Source organism: Protopterus annectens, chromosome 3.part1 (assembly GCF_019279795.1).
Source record: "Protopterus annectens isolate FY-2018-M chromosome 3.part1, PAN1.0, whole genome shotgun sequence".
NCBI lineage: Eukaryota > Metazoa > Chordata > Ceratodontiformes > Protopteridae > Protopterus > Protopterus annectens.
The window spans coordinates 1,101,634,096-1,101,659,065 of record NC_056732.1 but is presented as its reverse complement, the minus strand read 5'-3'; the positions used below and the strand labels follow the sequence as shown (position 1 = coordinate 1,101,659,065).

The 24,970-nt window shown below is 40.6% G+C and overlaps 1 protein-coding gene and 1 non-coding gene across 2 annotated transcripts in view; one reads left to right on the top strand and one right to left on the bottom strand.

The window, feature by feature from the left end:
* LOC122797753 (trafficking protein particle complex subunit 9-like) overlaps window positions 1–24,970 on the top strand; it is a 3,992,710-nt gene that overhangs the window by 108,408 nt on the left and 3,859,332 nt on the right. Inside the window, exon 5 of the mRNA XM_044066278.1 lies at window positions 13,858–13,884. Within this exon, the coding sequence (XP_043922213.1) occupies window positions 13,858–13,884 (27 nt within the window). The remainder of the gene's footprint in view (window positions 1–13,857; window positions 13,885–24,970) is intronic.
* On the bottom strand, window positions 7,451–7,522 carry TRNAG-UCC. Its single transcript has one exon. It is a non-coding gene; the product is annotated as a tRNA-Gly (tRNA).

The following is a 24,970-nucleotide window of genomic DNA, read 5'->3' as shown; positions in this document are numbered from 1 at the left end:
GATTTAAAAGAAGCATATTTACATATTCCCATCAGACAGGAACGCAGAAAATACCTCTGGTTCAAGGCAGGATCGAGGCACTACTAATTCTCTGCGCTGCCCTTTGGATTGTCTACTGCGCCCAGAATCTTCACCAAGTGCCTGGCTCCAGTAGTAGCTTATTGCAGACTCAAGGGAATTCAAATTTACCCTTATCTGGACGACTGTCTTATTCAGGCAGACAGCAAGGATGTTTTACTCCAGCATCTACAGTTTGTTCAGAATCTTCTCAAGTTCCTGGGATTCACTGAAAACATAAAGTCAAATTTGACACCCTCACAACAGGTAATTTTTCTGGGCGCTTCTCTAAACACAACAACCCAGAAGGCATTTCTGACATACGAAAAACAATTACAGCTGGCTTCAACTTTCAAAACCTTGGCAACTACAACTTGGCTATCTGCAAGGAGATTCCTGCAGGCTCTGGGTTACATGGCCTCCTGCATCCTTCTCGTACCATATGCAAGACTACATATGAGGAAAATACAGTGGTACCTAAAAAGTGTATGGTCTCAGCATTGTCACAGTCTAGACATACTGATCTCCATCCTGCCTTGTCTTCAAAAGGAATTCCTTTGGTGGTCCAAGGCATGTACTCTAAACAAAGGAAAACACTTCTGTCTGCCTCCTGCCACTCATTCTAACCACGGACACCTCAGATTATGCATGGGGAGCCCATTTTCGGGGCAAATGTCTGCAGGGCCTTTGGACAAAGGATCAGAAGCACCTGCATATCAATTTAAAGGAAATGTTAGCCGTTCAGAAAGCTGTATTGGCCTTCAGGAATCTTCTGCAACCAGGACAACTACTGATACGGACAGACAGCACCACAGTTATGTGGTACATAAACAAGCAAGGAGGATCTCATTCCTGTCCCCTTTGCAGACTAACCATGGATCTTTGGAACACAGCTCTAGCTTGCAATCTGGACCTTCAAGCACAGTTTCTACCAGGGAAGCAAAACTTCCTGGCAGACGGTCTGAGCAGAAACCTTTCGTATCCACACGAATGGATGTTGGACTCCAAAATATTCAAGTTGATTACAGCAGTCTGGGGATGTCCTCACATAGACCTCTTTGCATCCCACCTCAGTCATCAACTACAAATTTTTTGCACCAGGACTTTCCACGAGCAAGCTTGGAAAGTGGATGCTCTATCATTCAGTTGGAGAAACCTCTCGGGATATGCCTTTCCACCTCTTCCTCTTCTTCCACAGGTATTACTAAAGATCAAGCAGGGCAAGCCCAAGATGATAATCTTGCTGGCTCCAAATTGGCCTTGACAGTTTTGGTACCCAACACTGAAAAACCTTTGTCTAGAGCCACCCTGGGTTTTACCACAGATTCCGAACCTTCTGTCCCAACATCAAGGTCAGATTCTACACTCCCATGTCAAAACTCTCAGCCTGGCGGCCTGGTTAATCCAGGATCTTTGATTCATTCTCTCCTACCCAAGCAGGTTATGGATGTTATTTTAGAAGCCAGACGTCCTAGCACTAGAAAATCTTATGCAGGAAAATGGAAAAGATTTTGTTCCTGGATGCAGGCTCAGGATTCTGATCCTCTTATTCCTAACATTCCTCAGATTTTACTTTACCTGTCAGGCCTCTTACATAAGGGTCTCTCTTTCTCTTCCATAAAGATACATGCCTCTGCTATTTCTACTCATTATAATTCAGACCCTCCTATCTTTTCCCACCAGCTCATGAGACAATTTCTCAGAGGAGCTAAGAACTTAAGGCCCCCTAGATCTCCTCCCATTCCTGCTTGGGATCTCAACTATGTTTTGGAAAAGCTCACCTTACCTCCTTTTGAGCCTGCTGTCTCATCTGACATAAAGTTTTTATCTTGGAAGACAGCCATCCTGTTAGCTCTGACCTCTGCCAGGAGGGTTTCAGAGTTGCAAGCTCTTATGGCTGTGGAACCTTATATTATTTTTCATCAAGACAGGGTGTCTTTGTGGACTAATCCTACTTTCATGCCTAAGGTGGTTTCCAAAGTGGCTTTAAATCAAACTATTCACTTGCCAACCTTATTCCCCACTCCTCAAAATAAAGGGGAAAGGATCTTACATTCCTTGGATGTACACAGACAACTATGTTTTTACCTGGACAGAACCAAGGACATCAGGAAATCAGAGCAATTGTTTGTTTCTTATGCTTCAAGTTCCCAAGGTAAAGCCATTTCAAAACAGACCATTTCTAAATGGATTGCTCATGGAATTAGATTTTGCTATTCACACCATGGAAAGCAAATCCCAGGGAGTATAAGGACTCACTCTACCAGAGCTGCTGCCACTTCAGCTGCCTTCCTCAGGGGAGTTCCTACCAAAGACATTTTGGAAGCTGCAACTTGGAGTTCAGTGCATACTTTTTCCAAGCACTACAATCTACCTCTCTATTCTAAGTCTAGAGCAGGCTTTGCTTCTGCAGTCTTGCAGGGTCTTATAGCCGCCCCCTCTACTTTATGACCACCTCCCTTTCTTTCTGCTTTGGGATTCTACCCTACAGTCATGACTGCAACAGTGAAACATGATGAACATAGTACAGTTGTGTACACTTACCATAAATGTAGATGTTCGAGTGTCTTCACTGTTGCAGTCTGGGTTTCCCTCCCTCCTGTCCCCTCTTATTTTTTTCTTTTGTGCGATTCCTTTTTTCACCCTTCTGAGGTGTATTTGCTAAGGGTATGGGACCTTACTCATTTTGGAACTTCTGACATCTGGGGCAAGAAAAACTGGAGAACATGGCGTTGGATGTCAGCTTTGTACTCCTGGCGCTCTGACATCAGGGAGCATGGCTGAACAGCCGACGCCGGACCCAGACTTTGGGATTCCGGCCGACCGAGGACTGCCTGCTGGCAGGGGAGAACCCTACAGTCATGACTGCAACAGTGAAGACACTCGAACATCTACATTTATGGTAAATGTGCACAACTGTACTTTTCTTTCCTTAGAGTGTAAAGTCTTTCTTAGAGGTACTTTCTCATCAGGCCCTAAGTTAAGGTTCCCTATTGATTTGTCGACCGCTTAGGTTGTCGAATGCATATTCATCGACACCTAAGCATCGAACGCTTAAAATAGTGAATGGCCATCTCATCGAATTCTTTCCTCAGGAAGAGTTAGGGGAGTGTGGCGGCGTAACCCCCCACTATGTTTGGGTGTGTTTATTTTGTTTTTGGATGGTCAAGTGAATTCTTTCCCTAGGAAAGAATTTGATGATTTGGCTGTTCACTGTTTTTACCTTTTGTTTAGTTATGATTTTTGATTCGACAACCTAAGCTGTCCATGTTATGATATAGATGCTCAGTTAAGAGTCCTCTAGCCCATTTGACTTGTATTTTTGTTGGAAAAGTTGATATTCATTTATTTTATACATGAACCTGAAATGCTTGTTGTGGAAGACTATCTTTCTAGTGGCAGTTTTAGAAATTCAGACTTTGTGCATTGATAATCATTATCTGACCATTCATAAGAACAGGGTGGTATTGCAGACAAACCCTACATTTATGCCCACAATAACTACAGAAGTAAATTTTGAATCCAGTGAACTTCCCATTTTTTCCTAGCTACTCTACCACATGGGAATACATTTTACATTGTCTAGATGTGTATGGACAACTAAGGTTTTATACTGACAGGTGATGAGCAATTTGAGAGGACTATTGTTTGTATCATTTTTTGCTAATAGATTGGGTTGTTTATGGAGTGTGTCCAGTTATTTTGCTAACTGTATGGTAGATATCTACCATCCACTTCTACAGGCATATTCAACAAGAGCAGTGACTGCATCCCAAACATTCAGTAGTATGTCTTTGGAGGAAATATATGCAGCTGCTGCATAGGTTTCTTTGCATACCCATGCCAGACACTACAAGGTGGTTGTGATCTACAGGTTAAGATCCTCCTTTAGGTCCACCCTGTTGCATGGAATGCTTTCATAAGGCCACTCCAGCCCAGAGAGGCAAGCTGAAGCATCTGTGCTGTAGGTATTGAAGAGACTGGACTATATTATTCTGGATGGGAGTTATATGCTTGCCATCCTGATAGATCGATTAACCGAGTCCATCCTCTTCAGCATACTCACCTGCCTTCCCACAACCTTTTGAGGTGTGGCCCAGGGACACTTTTTTTATGGTACTACATTAACAAGTGGTAAAGTGAATGAATGGTTGGCTGTTCTTAACTGTGTTTCGCCCTCAAGCAGTATGCTTCTCTGATTGGAGAAAGAGGAATCTGTTCTATTGTGGGTAAGAGGAAGAGCTGGAGTGTGGAAAGTTTTAAGTGCCAAACTGACTTGACCCTGTGGTTAAGTCCTATTGTTCAAGAGGATACCTCTGAATTATCTTGATCTGTTATAGTAAGTACATAACTTTTTTTTTTTTTTTTTTTTTTTTGAAGACCATGGTTCCATGAAGGAGAATGTGTCATTATTAGCATGTTTCCACCTAGTCCTCTTCTGTACATTCGTCCCTTGCTGAGAGAGACAAAATATGTCCATCAGGAACACTACTGTACCACAGTTGTCTTCCTGTAGGGGGTCCTTAAACTCCACCTTCTGATAGAGGTGAAAAAAGATGGACTACAGTTTTGACCTCAGAAGTACCATTCTTTTGTTTTCTCTCCCTCTAACAATTGTAGGTCTCTAAATAACTGTTTCATTGCCTCTACTGAGAAAAGCACCCACCATCTTGTAGTTTTTATCACTATCTTCACCATTCATCCTGCACTTTCATCTGTGACCGTATAGTAAAATTTGCTTTTGTGGCAAAATGTTCACAGCCAAGTGTTCTTCAAAAGTGTGGGTGAAAATGTATTACAATGCACAATTTGATATATTTTTTTAAAGTTCCTTCCTCATCAGAGTCATTCTAGTTACTTTATATCCTTCCTAACAAGAATGTAGACATCCTGCATTTCTGGTCAGTTTAAGTAGAGAAGTGGCGTACAGGATTTTTTAGTGTAGCTGGTATCAGTCTGAGAGCATCACTTTCCCTGTGTGACACCGTGTTGCAAAATAAGCTTCTATGCTGTCCTTTGTTAAAAATCCCTGAGGAACCAACTTAAAAGCTTAACGGCTTGACAGGGTTCCTATCAGAACATCGAAGACTATAAATAGCAAACGACCTAAAGGCTGAAAATGCCGGACCTTGGTATGCTTTTTGTGAGATCACAGTACAGTGATGATCAGAATATTTGCCCTTTCCTCACTATAGTGTGATCTCTGAGTTGGTATATATATTTAGCGGGGGGTGTGGGGGGCACAGCCCCCCACAATAGCGAGTTCGAGGTCCGGCATTTTTGACCTTTAGATCGTTCGCTATTTGTGGTTTTCGATGTTCTGATATAGACCCTCTTGACGCATTAATCCACTGAAAAAAAATAAATGCATTTTATGCTGCGGGACAAGCATCCCTACGCATCCAAGCTGGGTTGCAAGTTTCCCACTCTTAACTTGTGTGTACCAATTCCAAGTTCACAAATAGCAAATAATGTGAAGAAGGGAAAAATATCTGAAAAGAATGAAATCCCTGTTGAGCACACTTAGAAACATCACTGGTGGTGATTTCCTTTTGAAAACATTAGTCTGGAATTTGTAGCTGCGGTGGTGCAGTGGTAGCATTGTCGCCTCACAGCAAGAGGTTCTCCCATTCGATTCTCAGCTAGAGCGCCTTCTGTGTGGAGTCTGCATGTCCTCCCCACGGTCGAGTGGCATTCGAAAGACATGTGTAGGGTGTGCCTTCGTTGAAGGTTGGGCGTCGAGCTGGCACCTTGGCACCATAAAAATCATTAGTGGACCAGAGTTCCACTGTGGCGAACCCTAACTGGGAAAAGCCGAAAGAAGTAGTAGTCTGGGAGTTTGACTTCAGAGGTGTTTTTGATGAGTTAGTTCTTTTTTTGACTTGTTTCTCAATGATTAATAGAGCAGCCAGAAACTGACCTATTTAAATCTTTTGCCTTGTGACAATCCCTTGCAGATGTTAATGATATTTTTCTTCAGCTTAGTTTTATGGAACTCATGTGGCTTCTGATTTGATGGAAGCTCGCTGCAGCTGAGAATCCATACATATTATGTATATAACCAGCCACAAATTAGGACCTGTATATTCATCACTGCTTATTGAAAAATTGTCAGATTTGGTGTGCTCGCTGAGAGTTGCAGAGCCAGTCCAATACTATGAAGACAAACAACTTGGTCATATTTTATAGAAAGTACGTCATATAACTTTCAGTTGTGTACTATATTGTGTAATTGTAATTGATGTTGCAATTTTCATATTGATGAAATATTTAACAAATGATTCTGCTTTTAAAATTGTTTTTTATATATATATATATATATATATATATATATATATATATATATATATACATACATATTGCAATAGTTGTGACTGTAATTTGTATGACTTTGTTACACATTTGTATTCTTTAATACATAATTCCCCATCTTTGCTTTGTATTTTCTGTTTCAATTATTCTTGGGTCATATTTACCATTTTGGGTATTTTAATATTATTCATTTGTGACTTGCCAATGTTTGTGCCACCTTTTTATTGATTTGCTGATGCCCAGGTGTACAGCATTGTCCTCAATCCATTTCACATTTTAGGGTATGACATCAACATTAGTCTGTGTAACCAAATTATTGGACATCTACTTATAAATCTTTATCTAATGCAATAACAGTAATAAACATGTAAGTTTATTATGCAATGATTTTCCTGTACTATAGAGATGTTGATGTATATCCAATATTCTATTTCTCTTTTTTAATCTGTCTGTTCATTATGTCTCAATAATTGTCCCTGTGCAGCTAAGTAGTCTTATGCTTGCATAGTATTCTACATTCTGTTTTGAGTCCTTTTCTTTGTATATTGCAACTGTCTCGTATGTTTTCCTGTTATTGGGTAATTTAGGTACTCCCAGACTTTTCCTCAATATAGACATTAATAGGTTCATATGTAAGTGCTAGGCTAGTTGCTCTTGTGGGTCATTTTAAGCCTATTCAATTTCCCTTTTAAAGGTGAGAATCAAACCTTGCATCTTGTGTTTGTGGTAACCACACCTTAGCCATTATATTAACCCACTACCCCCCTGTTAATGGACCCAACAATTCCTTTAAGCCTTTGTTTTAGTGTCATCTCTTGATGTTTGTTCAACCCTTCCTGACCCATTCTTATGCCCAACTTCTTGTAATCCATTAACAAGCTCTCATATTTCCTGTGTATGTTACTAGGCACTATTCATAGATTCATAGATTCATAGATTAGTACTAAGCTAACTGCTCTTGCGAGCCATTTTAAGCCTAGCCAGTTATCCCTTGTGAGACTCAAACCCTGCACCTTGTGTTTATAAGGCAAATACCTTAACCATTAGGCCACCCTCCCAACCCCTAAATATACAGATTTCTTGCATTGGCCGGGAATCAAACCCGGGTCAACTGCTTGGAAGGCAGCTATGCTCACCACTATACCACCACTGCTATTTAATCTTTTGTCCTTGTCTTCCTGTTTGACTATCCCATTACCCTCCTCTTCTGTAGTTTTCTTACCATTTAATCACTTCTTTGTACATATGTTTCTAAAAGTTCGTGTAAAATGTTTCTCACTTGCATCTATAACTTGCTAAGCCTTAAAAGTTTAAGTGCTTGTTTACCTCTGTGAAATACAACTCTGCTTTCTCTGATGTGTATTCATGGACTATTTAATTATGTTTAATTTTCTAATTGCAGTACATGCTTTGTGTCTGACCTGTGGTGAGACTTGATATTTGGTCATGTTTGTCTGATCCTAGCACTGCTGCATGATAAATGCCCTGAAGTGCCCTCTCTTTTTTATTAGCACTTCACTGTGTTTTTGAGTAGGACTGCTGTTGTGCTACTGTGCAGAATCATTTGAGGTTGTCATTGCTACTTTTAAGTCGTCTAGTTCTAAAAACTGCCGTCACTGTACTTCTATGTATGCATGTGTACATGCGTATACATATTCATAGATTCATTCTGTAAGATAAAATCATGACATGTTATTTAATGTCTAATTCTTGTTTATTCCTTTGTATGCAAAATTTATACATCTGTTTTTTTATTATTACTATTGTAGACGCTTTAGCGGATTATTTTGATGTTCTTCATCTCACATTGCTGCAGTCCTTACACTTGGGTAGTCCGCTGTCCTCGGTCGGCCCGAATATCAAAGTATAAGGCTGGGTCGTCATATGCGCGTGACTGACATCAGGGCGCTCAGGGTACAAATGCGCATGACCGGCGTCATATCCTCAGTCTTTTGCGGCGCGCTGCCGCATGGTCGATGCAGAAGCAGCATTGCAAGTGCCGGTTGGCGTTCTGAGATTTTTCGATTTGATTTCAGACCAAGTTCAAAGTTGGCTAAGTACCCGTTGGAGTGGTACAGGCTAAATGCCCGTTGGGGAATATTTTAGTTTTTTCTTGCCTCAGTGATTTACGGATGTCAGAAAAGTCAATAATTGCATTTCTTGTAGGAAGTAGATGCCATAGAGATTATCATACTTTGTGTATTCCTTTGCTTAGGCCCCATTCCTTGCTTAGGGCCGCACGCGGCGTTGTTGGCTGTCGCTCTTGTGCTAGATTCAATAAGCACTATAAAGAAGGTTGGATTGTGCCAGGTTAGTCTTTGGGGCGGTGCAATTATAAAATGCCGTCGGATGCTCCGGCGCCCGCTTCTTGAAGAAAGGAGTGCAACAAAAGTTTTTAAGGCTAGAAGAAAGAACTGTGCCGTACGGCGGTTTAGGTAGGAGTGGAGCCGTGTGGGTGGTTCTCGGAGGGATTCTTTTGTGTTTCCAGGGTGAGGGTTTATTAATGCAAGATGTGGCCTCTCAGGAGGCAGGTCAGGCTGAGGGGCTTCTCAGGTTACTATACTCACCTCCCTTCCTAGGGTTGCTAGGCCCTCTCCTTCTGTTTCAAAGGCTTCTCCCAGGGGCAGACCAGGTTCAGTTTCAGTTGGTGTCACCCCCTTCTTCTGGAACTGTGCCCAAGAAGCATATGCTTAAAATGGCAGAAGATTTGATTACTTTGATTAGGGGTTCTATGCCTCCTGATAAGAGACTAGGGTGGAGCCTGAGCTAGGAGTTTGAGCAGGCTTCAGATGTTTCAGAGTCTTGACTGAAGACTTACAGGAGTACGCTCCTTATTCTGATTCTGATGTGCAAGATTCTACTACTCCTGCTTCTCCTCCTGAGGATTTTTTCTTTCAGAAACTCTTCATTCCATGAGGGAGCATTTTAAGTGGGAAGGTCAGGACTTCTCTGATTCCAGGAAAAGGCTTAGGAATTTTTGTTTTTACCCCAGCATAGGCCTTTGGCTACCTCCTGTTTTGGATGTAGTGGAAGATGTTTTTACAGAGGCTTTTCTTAATCCTGATTCTTTTCCTCCTGCTCCTGTTAAACCCGGATAGGTATTACAGGGTGCTTGACTCATAAGTTTCTTTTAAGAGTCCTAGGGCAGACCCAGAAACTGTTAGCCAGAGGCCTAAAGGTGTTTGTTGTAAAGAATCCGGTTCCTGCAGACAAAAGCCAGGGCCTTGGATAGATGGGGAAAGAAAGTTTATACTTCTTCCACTCTTGCTATGAGGGCTTTGAATTGCCAGTTTCACATGTTGAAATACCAAAACTATCTCCTTTCACAATTGAAGGCTAAGGTTGATGCTCTGGCAGAAGGTATTGATTGTAAAGAGTTGCAAGATTTAGTACATGTTTCTGAACAGGTGGGTAAGCATTCTTTGCAATGTGGTTTTGATGCTGTACAGGCCTCGTCTAGGGTGGCTGCCACTGGGTCAGTTCTTCGCAGACACGCTTGGCTGAGGGATCAGAATTTGTCTGACCATGTTAAAACAAGGATTTTAGATGCTGCTTTGCAATCTGACGTGTTGTTTGGTTCTCCTGTTGAGGCAGTTTGAGAAAATGGAAGACAAGGCTAAGTCCATGCAGACTGTTAAAGATTTTTTGCAGGTCCAGCCTCCAAAGTTTAGTAGAAATTGGCCTACTAAGGGGTGGACGTATCCTTCTTATGATTCCCAGTCTAGGAGTAGATCTAGACGTGGTAGGGGCAGAGCTCAAGGCTCTTTCAGGCCTAGAACAGGGAGTTCTCCTGCACAGTCTTCGGTGAGGGCAGGGGTCAGTCTGTAAAAACAGACCCAATGACCTACCTTTTCAGCTGCCAGAGCCTTCTCGTCTGGCAGCACCTTTGGATGAAGGTTGGCACTTTTCAAAGAAAATTGGAGTTTAATTACCCAAGACAGATGGGTATTGGATATCATACACCACGGCTACAGGTTTTATTTCCATACCTTGCCTCCTTTCAAAGGCATGCCAGGCGTTCCTCCTCAACAAAGAATAGAGGCTCACAAGCAAGTTTCTCTGTTGCTCCATACAGCCGGTCCCTATGCCAGACGTGGGCCTAGGATTTTATTCTCGCCTGTTCCTAGTACAAAGAAGGGAACACGTGGAGACCAATTTTGGATTTATCTATCCTCAACACTTATCTGGACATTCCCAAGTTCAAAATGTTGGCGTTGCAGCAGCTTTTACCTCTGCTGGGCAAAGATCATTGGATGGTAACTTTGGATCTCAAGGAGGCTTACCTTCATGTTCCTATCAGACTAAGTTGCAGGAAGTATCTAGCTGGGACTTTTCACTATCAGTTCTCTGCATTGCCCTTTGGCTTATCTACTGCCCCAGAGTGTTCACGAAAAGTTCTGGCTCCAGTGATAGCTTTCTTCAGGCTAAGGAATACAGATCTATCCTTATTTGGACGACTGCCTGATTCTGGCTCAAGGAAGGAAGAGCTTCTTCATCATTTGAATATGTGATAGCAGTGCTAAGATGCCTGGGTATTCTGTGAACGAAATAAAGTCCAGTCTAGTACCCTCTCAGGACATGTGCTTTCTGGGTGTGAGACTGAATACAGCATCCCAGATGGCTTTTAACCCCGGACAAACAAAGAGTCTATCCCTTTACTTCCATCAACTATCTCATCAGTCCGGGCTGACTGCAAGGACAGTCCTTCAAGCCTTAGGGTTCATGGCATCTTATTCTGGTGCTTCCCAATGCCAAACTGCATATGAGGAAGCTACAATGGTATCTCAAAATGTATGGACACAGCACTGCCAGGATCTGGACACTGTCATTCAAATAATACCTTGCATTCAAAAGAATTTTGTGGTGGCTCAGGAATGTCACCTAAACAAGGGACTCTCTGTCACCCGGCCAGAGGCAGTCAGATTTTAACGACAGATGCCTCAGACAAAGCTTGGGAGCTCATCTAAATGGAAAGTGGATACAAGACAAGTGGCCTGCCAGACTACAACATCTACATATCAACATGAAGGAGATGTTAGCAGTCCAGTTTGCATTAATAGCTTTCGAATTACTTCTTCCAGGGCAGGTGTTGATTCTAACAGACAACACAACTGTCATGTTGTACATCAACAAGCAAGGGGGCGCATTCTTATCTCTATGCAGGCAAGCAATGATTTTGTGGGAGACTGCTCTCAGTTTACAGCTCAATCTTCAGGCAAGGTTTCTGCCAGGAGCACAGAACTCCTTAGCAGATGTGTTGAGCAGGATTATGGATCCCCACGAGTGGAAATTGGATCCTCATGTATTTCAGAAATTGACAGTGTCATGGGGAACTCCAGACATAGATCTGTTACTTCTCCCCTAAACCATCAGCTGCCAAAGTTTTGCACAAAAGGTTTCATCCCACAGCTTGGAAGTGGATGCTCTTTCTTTCAATTGGAGTAATCTTCATGTGTATGCCTTTCCACCTCTGCCTCTCCTCCCAAAGGTACTTCTAAAGGTCAGACAGGACAAGCCAAGGATGATTTTAATAGCTCGGGATGCCTCGAACAGCACTGGTACCCATTACTGAGAAGTCTGCGGTACGAAGCCTCAATGGCCTTTGCCTTGATTCCACACCTGTTGTCACAGGAGGACAGCCATTTGCTCAATGTCAAGCTTCACTCTCTGCACCTAACAGCCTGGCATATTCTGTTTTGAACCATAGTGGGGCCTCCACTTCCTCAGCAAGTTTTGAATGTTATTTTGGAAGCTAGAAGGCCTAGTACAAGGAAAGTGTCGCAGACAAATGGAAGAGATTTTATTTTGGAGTGCAGCAAAGATTTTGATGTTTCTGAGCCTAATTTGTGTGTGGCTCTTCAATATCTTACTGAGTTACTAGACAAAGTTTGTCTTTCTCTTCTATTAAAGTTCATGCTGCAGCAATTTCGGCTCACTATGATTCGACCCACCATTGTTTTCTCATCCTTTGTTCAAGCAATTTCTTAGAGGCAAAGAATATAAGACCCCACCTAAGAGCTCCTACTCCTGCTTGGGATCTCAATTTTGTGTTGGAGAAACTCACTCTACAACCTTTTGAGCCTGCAGCTACTTCTGAGTTGAAATATTTGTCATGGAAGACTGCTTTTGTTGGCCATTACCTCTGCAAGAAGGGTTTCTGAATTGCAGGCCCTTATGGCGGTTGAGCCTTTCTTGATTTTCCATAAGGATAGGGTATCATTACGCACTAATCCTTCCTTTGCTAGGTGGTTTCTAGTGTGGCTTTAAACCAAACTATTCATTTGCCTACTTTTTATGCAAATCCCAAAATAAAGGGAAAAGATTTTGCACACTTTAGATGTACACAGGCAGTTGCGTTATTATTTGGACAGAACTAAAGGGTTCAGGCAGTCTCAGCAGTTGTTTGTTTCTTTTGCTTTGAGTTCTCAGGCTTCCTGTATCAAAACAAACTATTTCTAAGTGGATTTTTTGCATTGCTTTCTGTTATTCCCATCATGGCAAGGAGATTCCAGCTGGGATTAGGCCTCATTCCACTAGGTCTACTGCCACTTCAACAGCTTTTGAGGAGTGGCAACCAAGGATATTTTGGAGGCAGCTACTTGGAGTTCAGTGCATCTCTAGGCATTATCACCTGCCACTTTACTCTAAATCCAGGGCTGGTTTTGCCACTGCTGTTTTGCAGGGCATTTTTGGGCTCCTGCTTCCACATAGAGCCATCCTCCTTACCTCTGCTTTGGGATTCTACCCAAGTGTAAGGACTGCAGCAATGTGAGATGAAGAACATAGTACAGTTTTGTACCTACCATAAATGTAGATGTTCAAGATCCACATTGCTGCAGTCCCTCCTTCCCCTCTGTAGTTAGAGGTGGTTGTGTGGGTTGGGTTGTACATATTGTGTATATTGTATATATTGTACATATAATTAGTACAAGGGTGGTTGGTTGGTTGTTTGCTGTCTTTTGGTTTTGACCTTTATTCTTAGGGTCTTCTGACATCTGGGGCAAGAAAAGACTGAGGATATGACGTCGGTCATGCGCATTTGTACCCTGGCGTCCTGATGTCAGTCAAATGCGCCTTGACCCACGTCAGCCTTATACTTTGATATTCGGGCCGACGAGGACAGCGGACTACCCAAGTGTAAGGACTGCAGCAATGTGGATCTTCGAACATCTACATTTATGGTAGGTACAAAACTGTACTTTTTGTGTTACCTCAAAAAAAAAAAAAAGAGAGATGCATTCTTTGTGCCAAACGATACTATGCAGGGATTAAAGAAGCAAATAAATATATTGATTTTTGCATGTGTGTATTAAAATGTATGATCAGGGAGGACTATTAAAATATATAATTTTGTTTTAGAAGGGCTGTTGTCCTCTTCTGAGAAATGTATTAACAGATATAAATTTCAAAAACATAGAAATTTTGTGACTGTACTAATAGAGGAATTACTTTGTACTTAGTGAATAGCCATTTTGTTCCTCCTTCCAGGGGCACAGGAAGTTCTCATTGATCCAGGTATAGTAAACCTGTTTGCTGCACATTTCATAATGTACATTTGTGTGCTTTTTGTCTGCCTGTGGTTCTTTTCAGTTAAATTTAACTAAATCACTATTTTCCACAATAATGGGATTGGGGATAACACTTTTGGAAAACTATGATTTTAACCTTTGTCGCCTTGCTGATTCATATTTCTTTTACTGCATGCAACTATATCTGTGTGTGTGTGTTGTTCTTATTTACATTTTTATTGGTGTTTAAACCTGGCTTCATATGTAAGATTTTCCTTCTGTAGTGACAAACACTGAATTCTGTTACTGGTTCCTGATCTAGAAATGATTACTTACATATGCTGCTGGTTTGTGCTTTTGCTTTTACAGCTAAATGGTTTCAGACTGAAGTTTGTTAACTTTGACTTGCACAGCTTAACCTTGGTTACAAATGCTTCTGAAACTGAGTTAGCTTCTTTTTGTGCTTAAAGTTGATGTGTAGTGCCTGCCACTGTTGCTCAGTTGTAAGTGATTGATTAGTTACTTTAGTAATATGAATAATTTGTTCCTCTCCTTTAGTAAGATGTTTTTCTTTGTAGTATCAGTAATTACTGTGTTATCACAACAGTACTACTTTATATGCTGATGTTGCTTGCTATTTTCTTTCACAAGGATCGTAAAAAAGAAACGTAATCACAATGGAGGTCACAGAACTGATGAGACAAAAAGGAACATGCATATTTGTCCACGTACAGTTTTGTATCTACGTAGATCAATTTACTAGCAGTTTTAAAAACAGTGGGGGGAAAAAGGGTCTTTAGGAGTAAGACGTTAATACCCAAGAATTTGGGGGGATGATATTTTTGAACTGCTTTCTCTTTCAATTAAGTATTTGTTCTCTTTTCTGTGTTCTGTCCTGCTTTGTAACTTGTGCATGCTTAGCATAGATATTATGTATGAAAGCTGTATAATAAAAAGATTTTTGTTTTTGTTGTAGCATCGCTGTCATGTCAGGGCACATTATTATCAGTCTGCTACAACACTACAGGTATTAGCCCACTGCACAGCCTTATCACTGCTTCATTGAACTTATCACCAGTTTTTTTGATTTAATCCCCTTCTTGCAGCCCAGTATACATGCCTACCTACACCTATATACACGCATGCACTAGTAGTTACATTTAATAGTCTGCTTAATCTGCTTGACCCCCAGGATGTGCAGTAGCAAACCCCGCACAAAACCTTTCCTCCTACATCAGAGTACACTGCCCAGCAATGACACTGATATCTACATAATAAATTTTCACAACATTCAGTCTAGTGCTCATTATGTAGTAGATATTGGTTGCATTTGTGAGAATACTGAATAGTAGTAAAACTGCAAAATCAGTAAAAGGTAAATTGCTACATTTTAAAAATGCAAACATAATCACAAAGGTGTGAAGTAATATATAACCTTTTTTAAAAAGAAAGACAAGCATACAAAATGTAAACTGAGAAATGAAAACGATGGACCTGAAGTCACTAGGAAGCATACTGTTTGCTGCAGTTCACCTTGAGATGCCACTTAAATTATGAGGTCTTGCATCTTGTTTTGCTAGGATGCTCACAGGCATATGATCCCAAATTCCAAGGAAACCTCTGGCTAATAAAATTATTCTGGAAAATTACCTATTGCAAGCACAGTCATATCCTCTGAATCATGTTATTCATACAAAACATTCTTAGTTAAACAGCAACAGAAATGCCTTTGTCTTGGCTGGAATCATATGTAGCTACTACTTTTGACAGGGAAACCCAAGAGGGTCTGGAAAAGTAAAATCATTGCCATTAGATATTTATTATATGATCTGGAGGCTGGCTTATTAAGCAACATTAATCAAATTAATGGAATCTTTGAAGCTGGATGGGCAAAACTGTGTTAAGGACAGCAGTAAATTATTTTTTTATAGAAATTAAAAGCCAGTATGGAACAGTATCGGACATCTCCTTAACCTTAGCATCTTTGACTTCCACTGAAAGTTGTCTCTGCATGAATGTCACTTCTAGATTAACATATAGACCAGCTTTAATGTCCAAACCCTAGACTTGCCACAGACTAGATCTTAAAGAAAACATTTTTCATATATTTTCCATTTAAAAAAAGATGGAGCAAAAATAGTTTAGAATTAGACAAAGCAGCTGCAAGTTCCGATATTATGCTGTTAAACCAAGAAGCACAGAAAATCCACGTACTTTAACATTAAGATGCTCTTGTGTATAATAGAGTTGATAACTATTCAGTTTGACCATAAACCCTTCGGAGGTTATGTCTGTTGGGGAGTGGCATTCACTCCTGTGCATCACAGTCAAAGGTCTGCATACTGATCACTTAATATATTCCCCTTTCTTTGCAGGGTGAATGGTTTCTGACCGTTCCAAAAACTAACGCTGAGAACCTATTCCAGGCCTACTCCTGACAGGCTGATCCCAAAAGATCTCCGTCCCTGACCACACCTATTAAAAAAGGAAACTTTCCTATCCTGGGAGCCAAAGACCAAGCAGGATAGGCCATGTGTACAAAATATTTGATAAATGGTTTGAAGATTCTAACTTTTCCCCCAGCTCTGTGATCAGGGCATGCGTTGTCTTCTCAAACCTAACAGCTGGTTGAACAAGAAGTTTAAGTAGGACGTTGTGCTTTTGAACAGGACTTGCTCCTTGGACCAAGCCTGCCTTCCCAGTTAAATATGTAAAAACATTTCCACTTTTATCATTATTACAGCAGAAAAATTGTGTAAGCATTAAGATGGACAGACTGAAGAAGTGCAGTTGTCTGTGATGTATGTTAATGTATTCATAACATTAAACGAAAATCAACTTATCTCTCAGTCACAGCTAAAAGCCATGTGACAGCTTATTAATGCATGTGAAACCAGCCAGTCACACCCTTATCTGTGCACTCCGCTAGGGGAAGGAGGTACTTCAAGCACATAAAGCTTGATGGTCTAGTTGTTACAATTAACACCATTTAAAGAACAGAAACAAATTCTAACCACTGGTGGTCTAAATCATTGCGGTAAATACTCCTTACGTTGACTGCAACTTGTGTTTGCTCATAATAATATGGAATTAGACCAGCACTTCCAAGTAGCTACACTAAGAATGCATATGTTAATGACCTTTTATCAGTTATGCTGCTTGCATAATAATGTCTGTGGGATCTCAGTTAATGACCAGTGGCTACAAGCTTTGCTAGCTTTAAAGGGCTAGGAAGCCAGCATACACTTTAAAACTGCATCAGTAAGTAGGACAGCTGTGTGTTTTCATTCAGTCTCTGATTATCCACTAAATCCAGTTTAGAGGAGCTGGAGTCAGTCCCATGACTTATTGGGCATAACACCAAATAACTATCCTGAGCAGGACAGCAACATATCCTAGGATATCCATCTGTGTGTGACAATGAGCAGACAGACACACAGACACCTAAAGCCAATTTGGAAGATTTGGGATGTGTTAGGAAGTTAGAGATCTCCGTGAAAATCCATAAGGACAGAGGGGGGGCATGCAGAATCGGAATAGAAAGTGCTCCAGCCAGAAGCTGAATTCAAGAGCCAAGCTCTGTGAAGTAGCAATACTAACCAGTGTGCTTTGTAGTAAGCCAAATAATGCAGAGATAGTTTATATGTGACCTGTGAGTGCGTGCGAGCCATACTTGTCCACTGTCCAGGATTTTGCCTCATATATTTTTGGACTGCCTGTTGCAGATTTTATTATTTATTTATTTATTTATTTATTTTATTTTACATTTGTTGACCGGGCTAGTCTAACTGGACAAATATCCGTTTTCAGTAGAGGCCCGGGGAGAAAAGCTCCAATTACATGAAGTAAACAAAATCATTAACATTAAAAATCATTAGCAAAATACCATAAGTTCAAGGGTAAACTTATACAAAATTAATGGAAACAAAAAAATATCAAGCAGAACAATATTCAGAAAAATAGTTGGTTAATAACAGAATTACAGGGTAAGCAACATTCAGCAGTTAGATACAAACAAATTTAAGATGTGATAACATGGTGGAGAGAAAAAGAAAAATGTTAGCGGCATTTTCAAAGATAATACTGTCAAAAGTTAAACATAAGTCTTTAGAGGGACAGTTGGGTAAGGTGGGGAAGTTGGGAGTAGTAGAGGAGTAATTTCAGTCAGGGTTAGCACAAGGACACAGCCATTGAGTTTTAAGATGTTCTTTGATATGTATTTTGAAAAGGGATGTAGAGTCAAGGTTTGTAATTTCCTGAGGTAGTTGATTCCAGATCTTCCCGACAGAATTTGAAAATAATGAGTCCCCAGCTTTATTCTTTGATTTGGTCAAGGCTACAAGGAGTTTATTAGCTGAGCGTAGTGTGGCTAGGTTTTTATAAGGTGAAATCAGTTTTGTAAGGCTAGGGGTAGCATCAGGAAAGTAAAGTGTTTTATGAATGATAATAAGTTGTTGATAGAGTAATTGGTTGTTGATTTCTAACCAATCTAGTTGCTTAAGGTTAAGACAATGGTGGGTTCTGAAAGGGGTAGCAGTAATGAATCTAGCAATACTATTGTAACAGGTAGAAAGTTTGGTGATGTTATTTTTGGACAAGTTTGTATATATAGCAGAGGCATAGAAAAGGGTGGAGATCAGGTGTGTCTGGGCCACTGTTTTTCTAGCAGTTGGCGTAAGAAAGGGTTTAATTCTGTATAAAGTACCAATTTTTTTGTTAACTGATTTAATGGTATTGTTAATGTGGTCATCAAAATTAAGATGGTTGTCAATGGTTACACCTAATAGTCGAAAGTGGTCATATCTGGACTAATACAGGTAGTGTTGTTGGAGGAGATAGTGAAGAAAGGTGTTGGTGATTTGTTTGTAGGGTAAAGAGAAGAAGTTTTGTTTTGGGATTAAGAAGGAGGGATTGTTCCATAAACCATTTTTCTACATCATGGAAGACTGTTTGGGTGAGGGACTGGAGGAGGTGGCGTTATTAGCAGCACAGATTAGAGTTGAGTCATCAGCATATTGAATGCAGATGGCTTGGGGTATATTCAGATGAAGGTCATTAATAAATAAAGAAAAAAGAAGGGGACCTAGGATTGAGCCTTGTGGAACCCCAATGTTTAGTGGAAGTAAGAGGGATAGAGTGTTGTTCCATAGCACTGCTTGTTGCCTATTTTGGAGGTAACTCCTGAACCATTGAAGAGTTTGTGAGCCAAGTGAATAGAGATTTAGCTTGTGCAGAAGTATATTATGGTTAACCATATCAAGGCCTTTGACAGGTCTAAGAATAATGCTGATGAGAAGAGATTGTTGTTCCTATTATTATTTATGGCATCAGAGAAGGAAAGGAGGGCAGTTGTAGTACTGTGGGAAGGTCTAAAACCATGTTGACTATTGGCTAGAAGTTTGTTTTGTAGAAGGTAGTTAAGAATTTGTTTATGTATGCATCTTTCCATAATTTTAGCTAATGGGAGAGTAAGGCAATAGGTGAAAGTTTGAGAGCTCAATAGAGGAGCCCCTTTATGTAGAGGTATTATATAAGATATTTTCCATGAGGTGGGGATTTTTCCTTCAGAGACAGTCCTATTAATAAGAATGGATATGGGGTAGTAAATAGCTTTTGCAGCTATTTGAAGGTATTCTGATGGGAGTTGGTCAGCGGATGGGGTGCAAGGTTTAAGTTTCTTAAGAAGTTTATAAATAAGGGATGAAGGAACTGGCTGAATATAAAAGGCATTGGATGAGGTGTTAGAGGTATTAGGTAAAGATGAAAAAAATGGGTTTGGAATATATTGGCCATAGCATGTGTACGCTTTCCTTCACTATACATGCTTTGTCCATAATTCTTGAACTGTAGTTAAGAAAGAAGAAGTTGTGTTGCATTGTAGTGGTGGCTGGTAAAATAAGGTTGTAATTATATGGTGAATGCTAATTTAAGTTGCATGTTAATTTACCTACCACCACGTAATCTAGAGAAGTTGATTGGGGGGGGGGTTGCAATTAACAGAGCAAAATTAGATGTTTATAATCTGGAGTCTGCTGTAAATGTGTTGGCGTGTGTCCTGCTGCAGGTACTCAACTTGGTTGGGGAAGTACTACAAACCACGAATACACAAACCAAATAAAAAAACTTAAACCACAATAGCCTTCAAATTTACCATCCTTGAAAAAATAATTGTAAATAAGAGGAGGGCCATGGGCACTTTCCTTAGGAAAAAAATGGCTATACTGGCCATTAAAATCCAGGTTTGAATGACTTTATATCAATAGCGCCAATATTAAAATTAAATGCTCTTGCCAAATAATTACTTTAAGGACTGGTTTTAAACACACAAATATCTTTAAATAAAATGGTTAGTTTGTTTAATAATTTTAATAAGGTAATATATTTTTGAATGAACTTTAGTGCATTTTAGTTTGCCCTTTGAACGGGCAAGTAGCAATCTAATTGGTTACTTGAGGAGGCTTGATAACCAGATGATCTGAACTTCCATATTTAAACTTTAATTTTTAATATGGTTTTATCTGAAGAAGTTAATTCTCAAATAACGAAAGCTGTCATCCAATAAAGTTCTGCATTGTAGCTAGCTAGCATGGCTTGTTGCGTTTTTTGGTTGGGGAAGTAGCTAAGTGTTTTTGTAGTACTTAAATTGTTGCTTCTTGGAAAGTCTATGTACATATTCATATATGTCTTACTGTATCAGGGAGAAGGTTAAAGTAAAGCAGTTGGTAACATTCTTTTAAAAAAAAGTTCCTTGCCTGCATTCATTGTACAGCTGAACTTATTGTGGTACTGAAAACAAGAACTGCAGAATTTGTATGATTTTGCACCAAGTAAACAGTTATGTAGCTTCTTTGTAAGAGAACTTCACATTGATATTAAGGTTTCATGTTATTTAAATTGTTTCTTCTTGGAAGAATTGTGGGCATATGCTTGTTTATGTCTAACTGCATTGGGGAACTTGTCAGAATGTCTTATCAGTAGCAGTCTTTAAAACTTATTTTGATCTTCAACATTAATAGACATTAACTGTGTAACTGAAAGCATATTATTATGACAATGAAAAGGAGGGAATACATCGTGTTGCTGCTTTTTTTTTTTTTTTTTGCTGCCAAATGTGCCATATTTATATAGTTTATATATATCTACATCACCTGTAGTGTAAAAGCCACTGATCCCGTTCATTCAGACTGTCCAATCCAGTATATGGTCCTAGGCGTCTCTTGTCAGATGTGATCTGGCAACATCAGTGCTCCAGCCTCTTAAGCACTTTCCCACACATAATACACCCATCCCCTGATTTACTTCTATCTCATTTGCTCTTTTGCGAACAATTGCAAATCCATGCAGCTTAAGTGCTCCACCTCTATATTTCAATATTTTTGTCAGAACTTGTAAACTGTTAGAAAAATCCTGTAGTAGTTTAGGCCCTTATGGCCATATTGCAGTTTGTATCATCTTGGAGTGTTACATCTTTATAGATATTTGAGCCCCCTCTTCTGAGGGCATTTCCTGCTATTGCAGATTGTTTATTTTCTTCTGTAAAACAGTGTAGTTTGACTTGTAGGTTATGCATTTATGTATTGTAGCACCTTGTAGTTTGTAAAGATTGTTTCTTTACTGTTATTATAGCATTTAATCTGTGTTGTTGCATGTTTACATATTTACATTTGTTTAATATATATTGTGTGTTGTTTCTAAAGATTATAATGTGATAATGTAGTGTACTTCTCTGTAGATTTTCTAGTTGGATTAATCCATCTCCTGCATGGATAAACTAGTTTCAGGAAGTGTTCAGGACTTGCGTAATCATCGTGTTGTCTGCCTGGATGTCCCCCATCTTACAGTGGACAGTGAAATTTGTAAAGCATTTGGGCCTTATGCTCTGTCTGATAGGAATAAATTGATCTTAAGGCTTGCACCCCCCCAAAGATCTGGAGACATTGAAGGCCGAGAAGCTCTCTGAGGAGCATTCCAAACTGTGAGACTTTGATTCCAGTAAGAGGCAGATGGATCTGATGTCTCCCACCTCTGCTCTGAACAAGCCGATACTAGAGGATTTGTTGGCAAGAATGCAGACGTACACAACTTCCAGGCTTAATACCTTCAGAGCTGATAGTCTTGCAATATCCTCCTATAATAGAGTCCTACTGGAAAAACCCGATCAGCACCTCTCCCAGATCCTCTTCGGCACCGTGCACTAAATCTTTCCGGTCCTACAAGAGTACTTCTGAAACTAACCTGCACCACGTGACGCAGAGGTTTCTGAGGATCCAGATGGAGATGAGTTGTTCAGACTTCTTCCAAAGGCTGTCAGATCCATACAAGTTACCCCAATCACAATTCATTTGCTGGTCCTTGCTTTGGCTCTGGTGTTTATTGGGTCCATTCTTCATTTCACAACCTGTGTTCTTGGTGCAGACTTCTCTTATAGTTTCTGCACCAAGCTTTCTGGATCAGACTCCTCCAACTCCTATTTTGTTGGAGCCGATGCAGTTCAGAGACCAAGAGGTCAGGCTTGTGGATCGAGAGAGTTCCCCACTTATCGTGACTTGCAGCTTGGCACTGTATATATTTTGGGCGGTTCTTCTGGAAGGCAAACTTGTCGATCCAGAGGATAGCAGGTCATGGCAGGAGCCAGACAACTGTGAGACAGTCCTCCAGAAGCCTGATAAAATACTTCAACCACAAAAAGACAGACACTTTTGGCTAAATTGCCAGCAGTTGACTCCATCATTATGGAGGCAGCTACAAAAAGAGCTTTAAGAGGATTCTAACTCCTTCCACCCACCTAATAGAGTCCAGGGTGGTGGTCAGGCAAGAGAAGCAGGAGTATCCTTCAGACACATTTGTGTTGAGCACCTTGACCTATGCCAGATTCCAGAGAGATCTGGCCCAGCAAGGCTTATCTGCTAAAAAGGAATCCTCTGATGACTGATAATAACAATTATCTGGAGTCCGCCATTTATACTATGTTGACTATAACCAACCTTCTCATGTGCTTCTTACTATGTGTGGCAGATGGAGCATCCAGAGCAGCTGGATTATGTATTGTGATGAGACTCCAAACATGGCTGCTTCTGTGTGACTTTGCAGCCAACTTTAAGGTGCCATTCATGAATGCTTCCTTTGGATAGTCTCTCTTTGGTCCCTAAGTGAAAGAGAATGTGACGAACAAAAAGTATGGTAAAATTCCTTCTGCTATTGGAGTGGAGTTTTTAGCAAGAACCAAAAAGGGCCTCATTCACTCTGGTTTTAAAAGTCTGGGCATCAACACGTCCACCCGCCTTCAGATAGGGGTAGCCATTGCAGGAGTTGGTGCTTTCAATGAATGTTTGCTCAGAGACAGAAGGGGAGTCTAAAAAAAGCAGGCATGCCATGGTCACTTTCTGGACCAAAAGCAGCAGTATCCATGAAGCTTGCCTCACTCTTGAGGCAGTCATGGGATGTCTTTTCCTCCACTTCTCTGTGTGGTGGGCCATCATGCAGGAAAAGTGGGTAAGAGGTATTATATCCAGATTATATTATATTATGTATTATATCCAGAGGCTACTACATTCTGTTTTCCCTAACACCATCTCACCCCACCAGGCTGTTAGGGGACATTCTACCCCATCAGATAAAAGGGGCCAAAAGAGAGGTTGTCTCTCAGAAAAAAAGCCACCCAAGAGGTCCCACCATAGTAGAGAAGTGTCTGGGTTTAATTCAGGATTCTTTTTGGTCCCAAGAAAAGTCAGGACCTCAAGTCAATCTTGGCCACAAGTCTTCTAAATCCTCTCTAATATCGGAGGGGAAAAATGTTTGACACACCATCCCCAGTAGTAACAGTGACCATGGATGCATCCTCCCTGGGGTGGGGGTGAGGGACATTACAAAGAGAGATTAGTCAAAGATCAATGATCCGAGTTAGATGACAACTGTCACGTAAATGCTTTGTTTTGCAGGAACTTAACGACCAACTTTCCCCAGAGTGTGATCTCCAGCCAAACAAACAATATGATTGTAGTTTGGTACAGCAACAAGAAGGACCTGGATCATACTCATTATGTTGGAAAAGCAGTGAGGGTATGGCAGTAGACGATAGCATTGATCCACTTTCTTGTTGCAACGCACAACACCAGAGTTTTCTTTTGTCTACTGGACAGACTCAGCAAGTCTGTCCTCATGCCTCAGGAGTGGTCCCTCAATCCAACAGAAGTGAGCCAGATTTTTCATAATTGGGGCTTCTCTTGATGCTGTCTCTTCATTCACCTCTTCCCAGATAACAAAGTGCAGCAAGTTCTTTATCAATCCCCCCCTCCCATCAGGACTGTCACACAGGGATGCTGTTTCAGCAATGGCCTCTGGTGCTTCTATATGCTTAGCCACTTCTGCCATTTAATTTCCAAGTTCATTCATAATGTCATAAGGTTGCAAGTCAACAGTCGTCATCCTAGCTCCCTTTTGTCCAAGACCGATCTAATTCCCTCTTCTGAAACCTTGTGTACTGAAACCCCCTTGTCTTCTGAATCCCGTTCTGGCTCTAGTTACTCGCCCCCTTCAGCAAGTCTCTCACCTGGACACCGTGATCTACAGCTAACCACTTTTTTCTTCAATTCTGATGATGGCTAGAAATCATTATCTCACTGAAGTATTAGTCAAAATTCTTATGGCTTCTCAGACTCCATTCATAAAATCTAAAGAAATAAATGGAAACATTGCTATCTAGGCTGACTGCCAAAACATTGATCCTTTTACTGCATCTGTATCAGACATCCTCCAATTTGAAGTCTGACTTTCAGTATGGGTGTAGTTGCTCCACTATTAAGGTGCAAGTAGCAGGGATTTTTAAATTTAATGTTGGCTTTGAAGTTCATTTGCTCGCTTCACGTAAATTATGCAAAGCTTTCCTCAAAGGAATTTTCCTAGTCAGACTGCCTGTAAAAGTTCCCATATTGCTTAGGGACCTAAATCTAGTTTTGGAAACTATAAAATGGACCCTATTTGAGCAAGATTCTACTGCTCAGCTGAAATTCCCTTCCTGGAGCAAACATGACAGTCAGGAAGATCTGAGAGCTGCATGCTTTTTCTTCCTCACGTTACATTGTTTTCCACAAAGA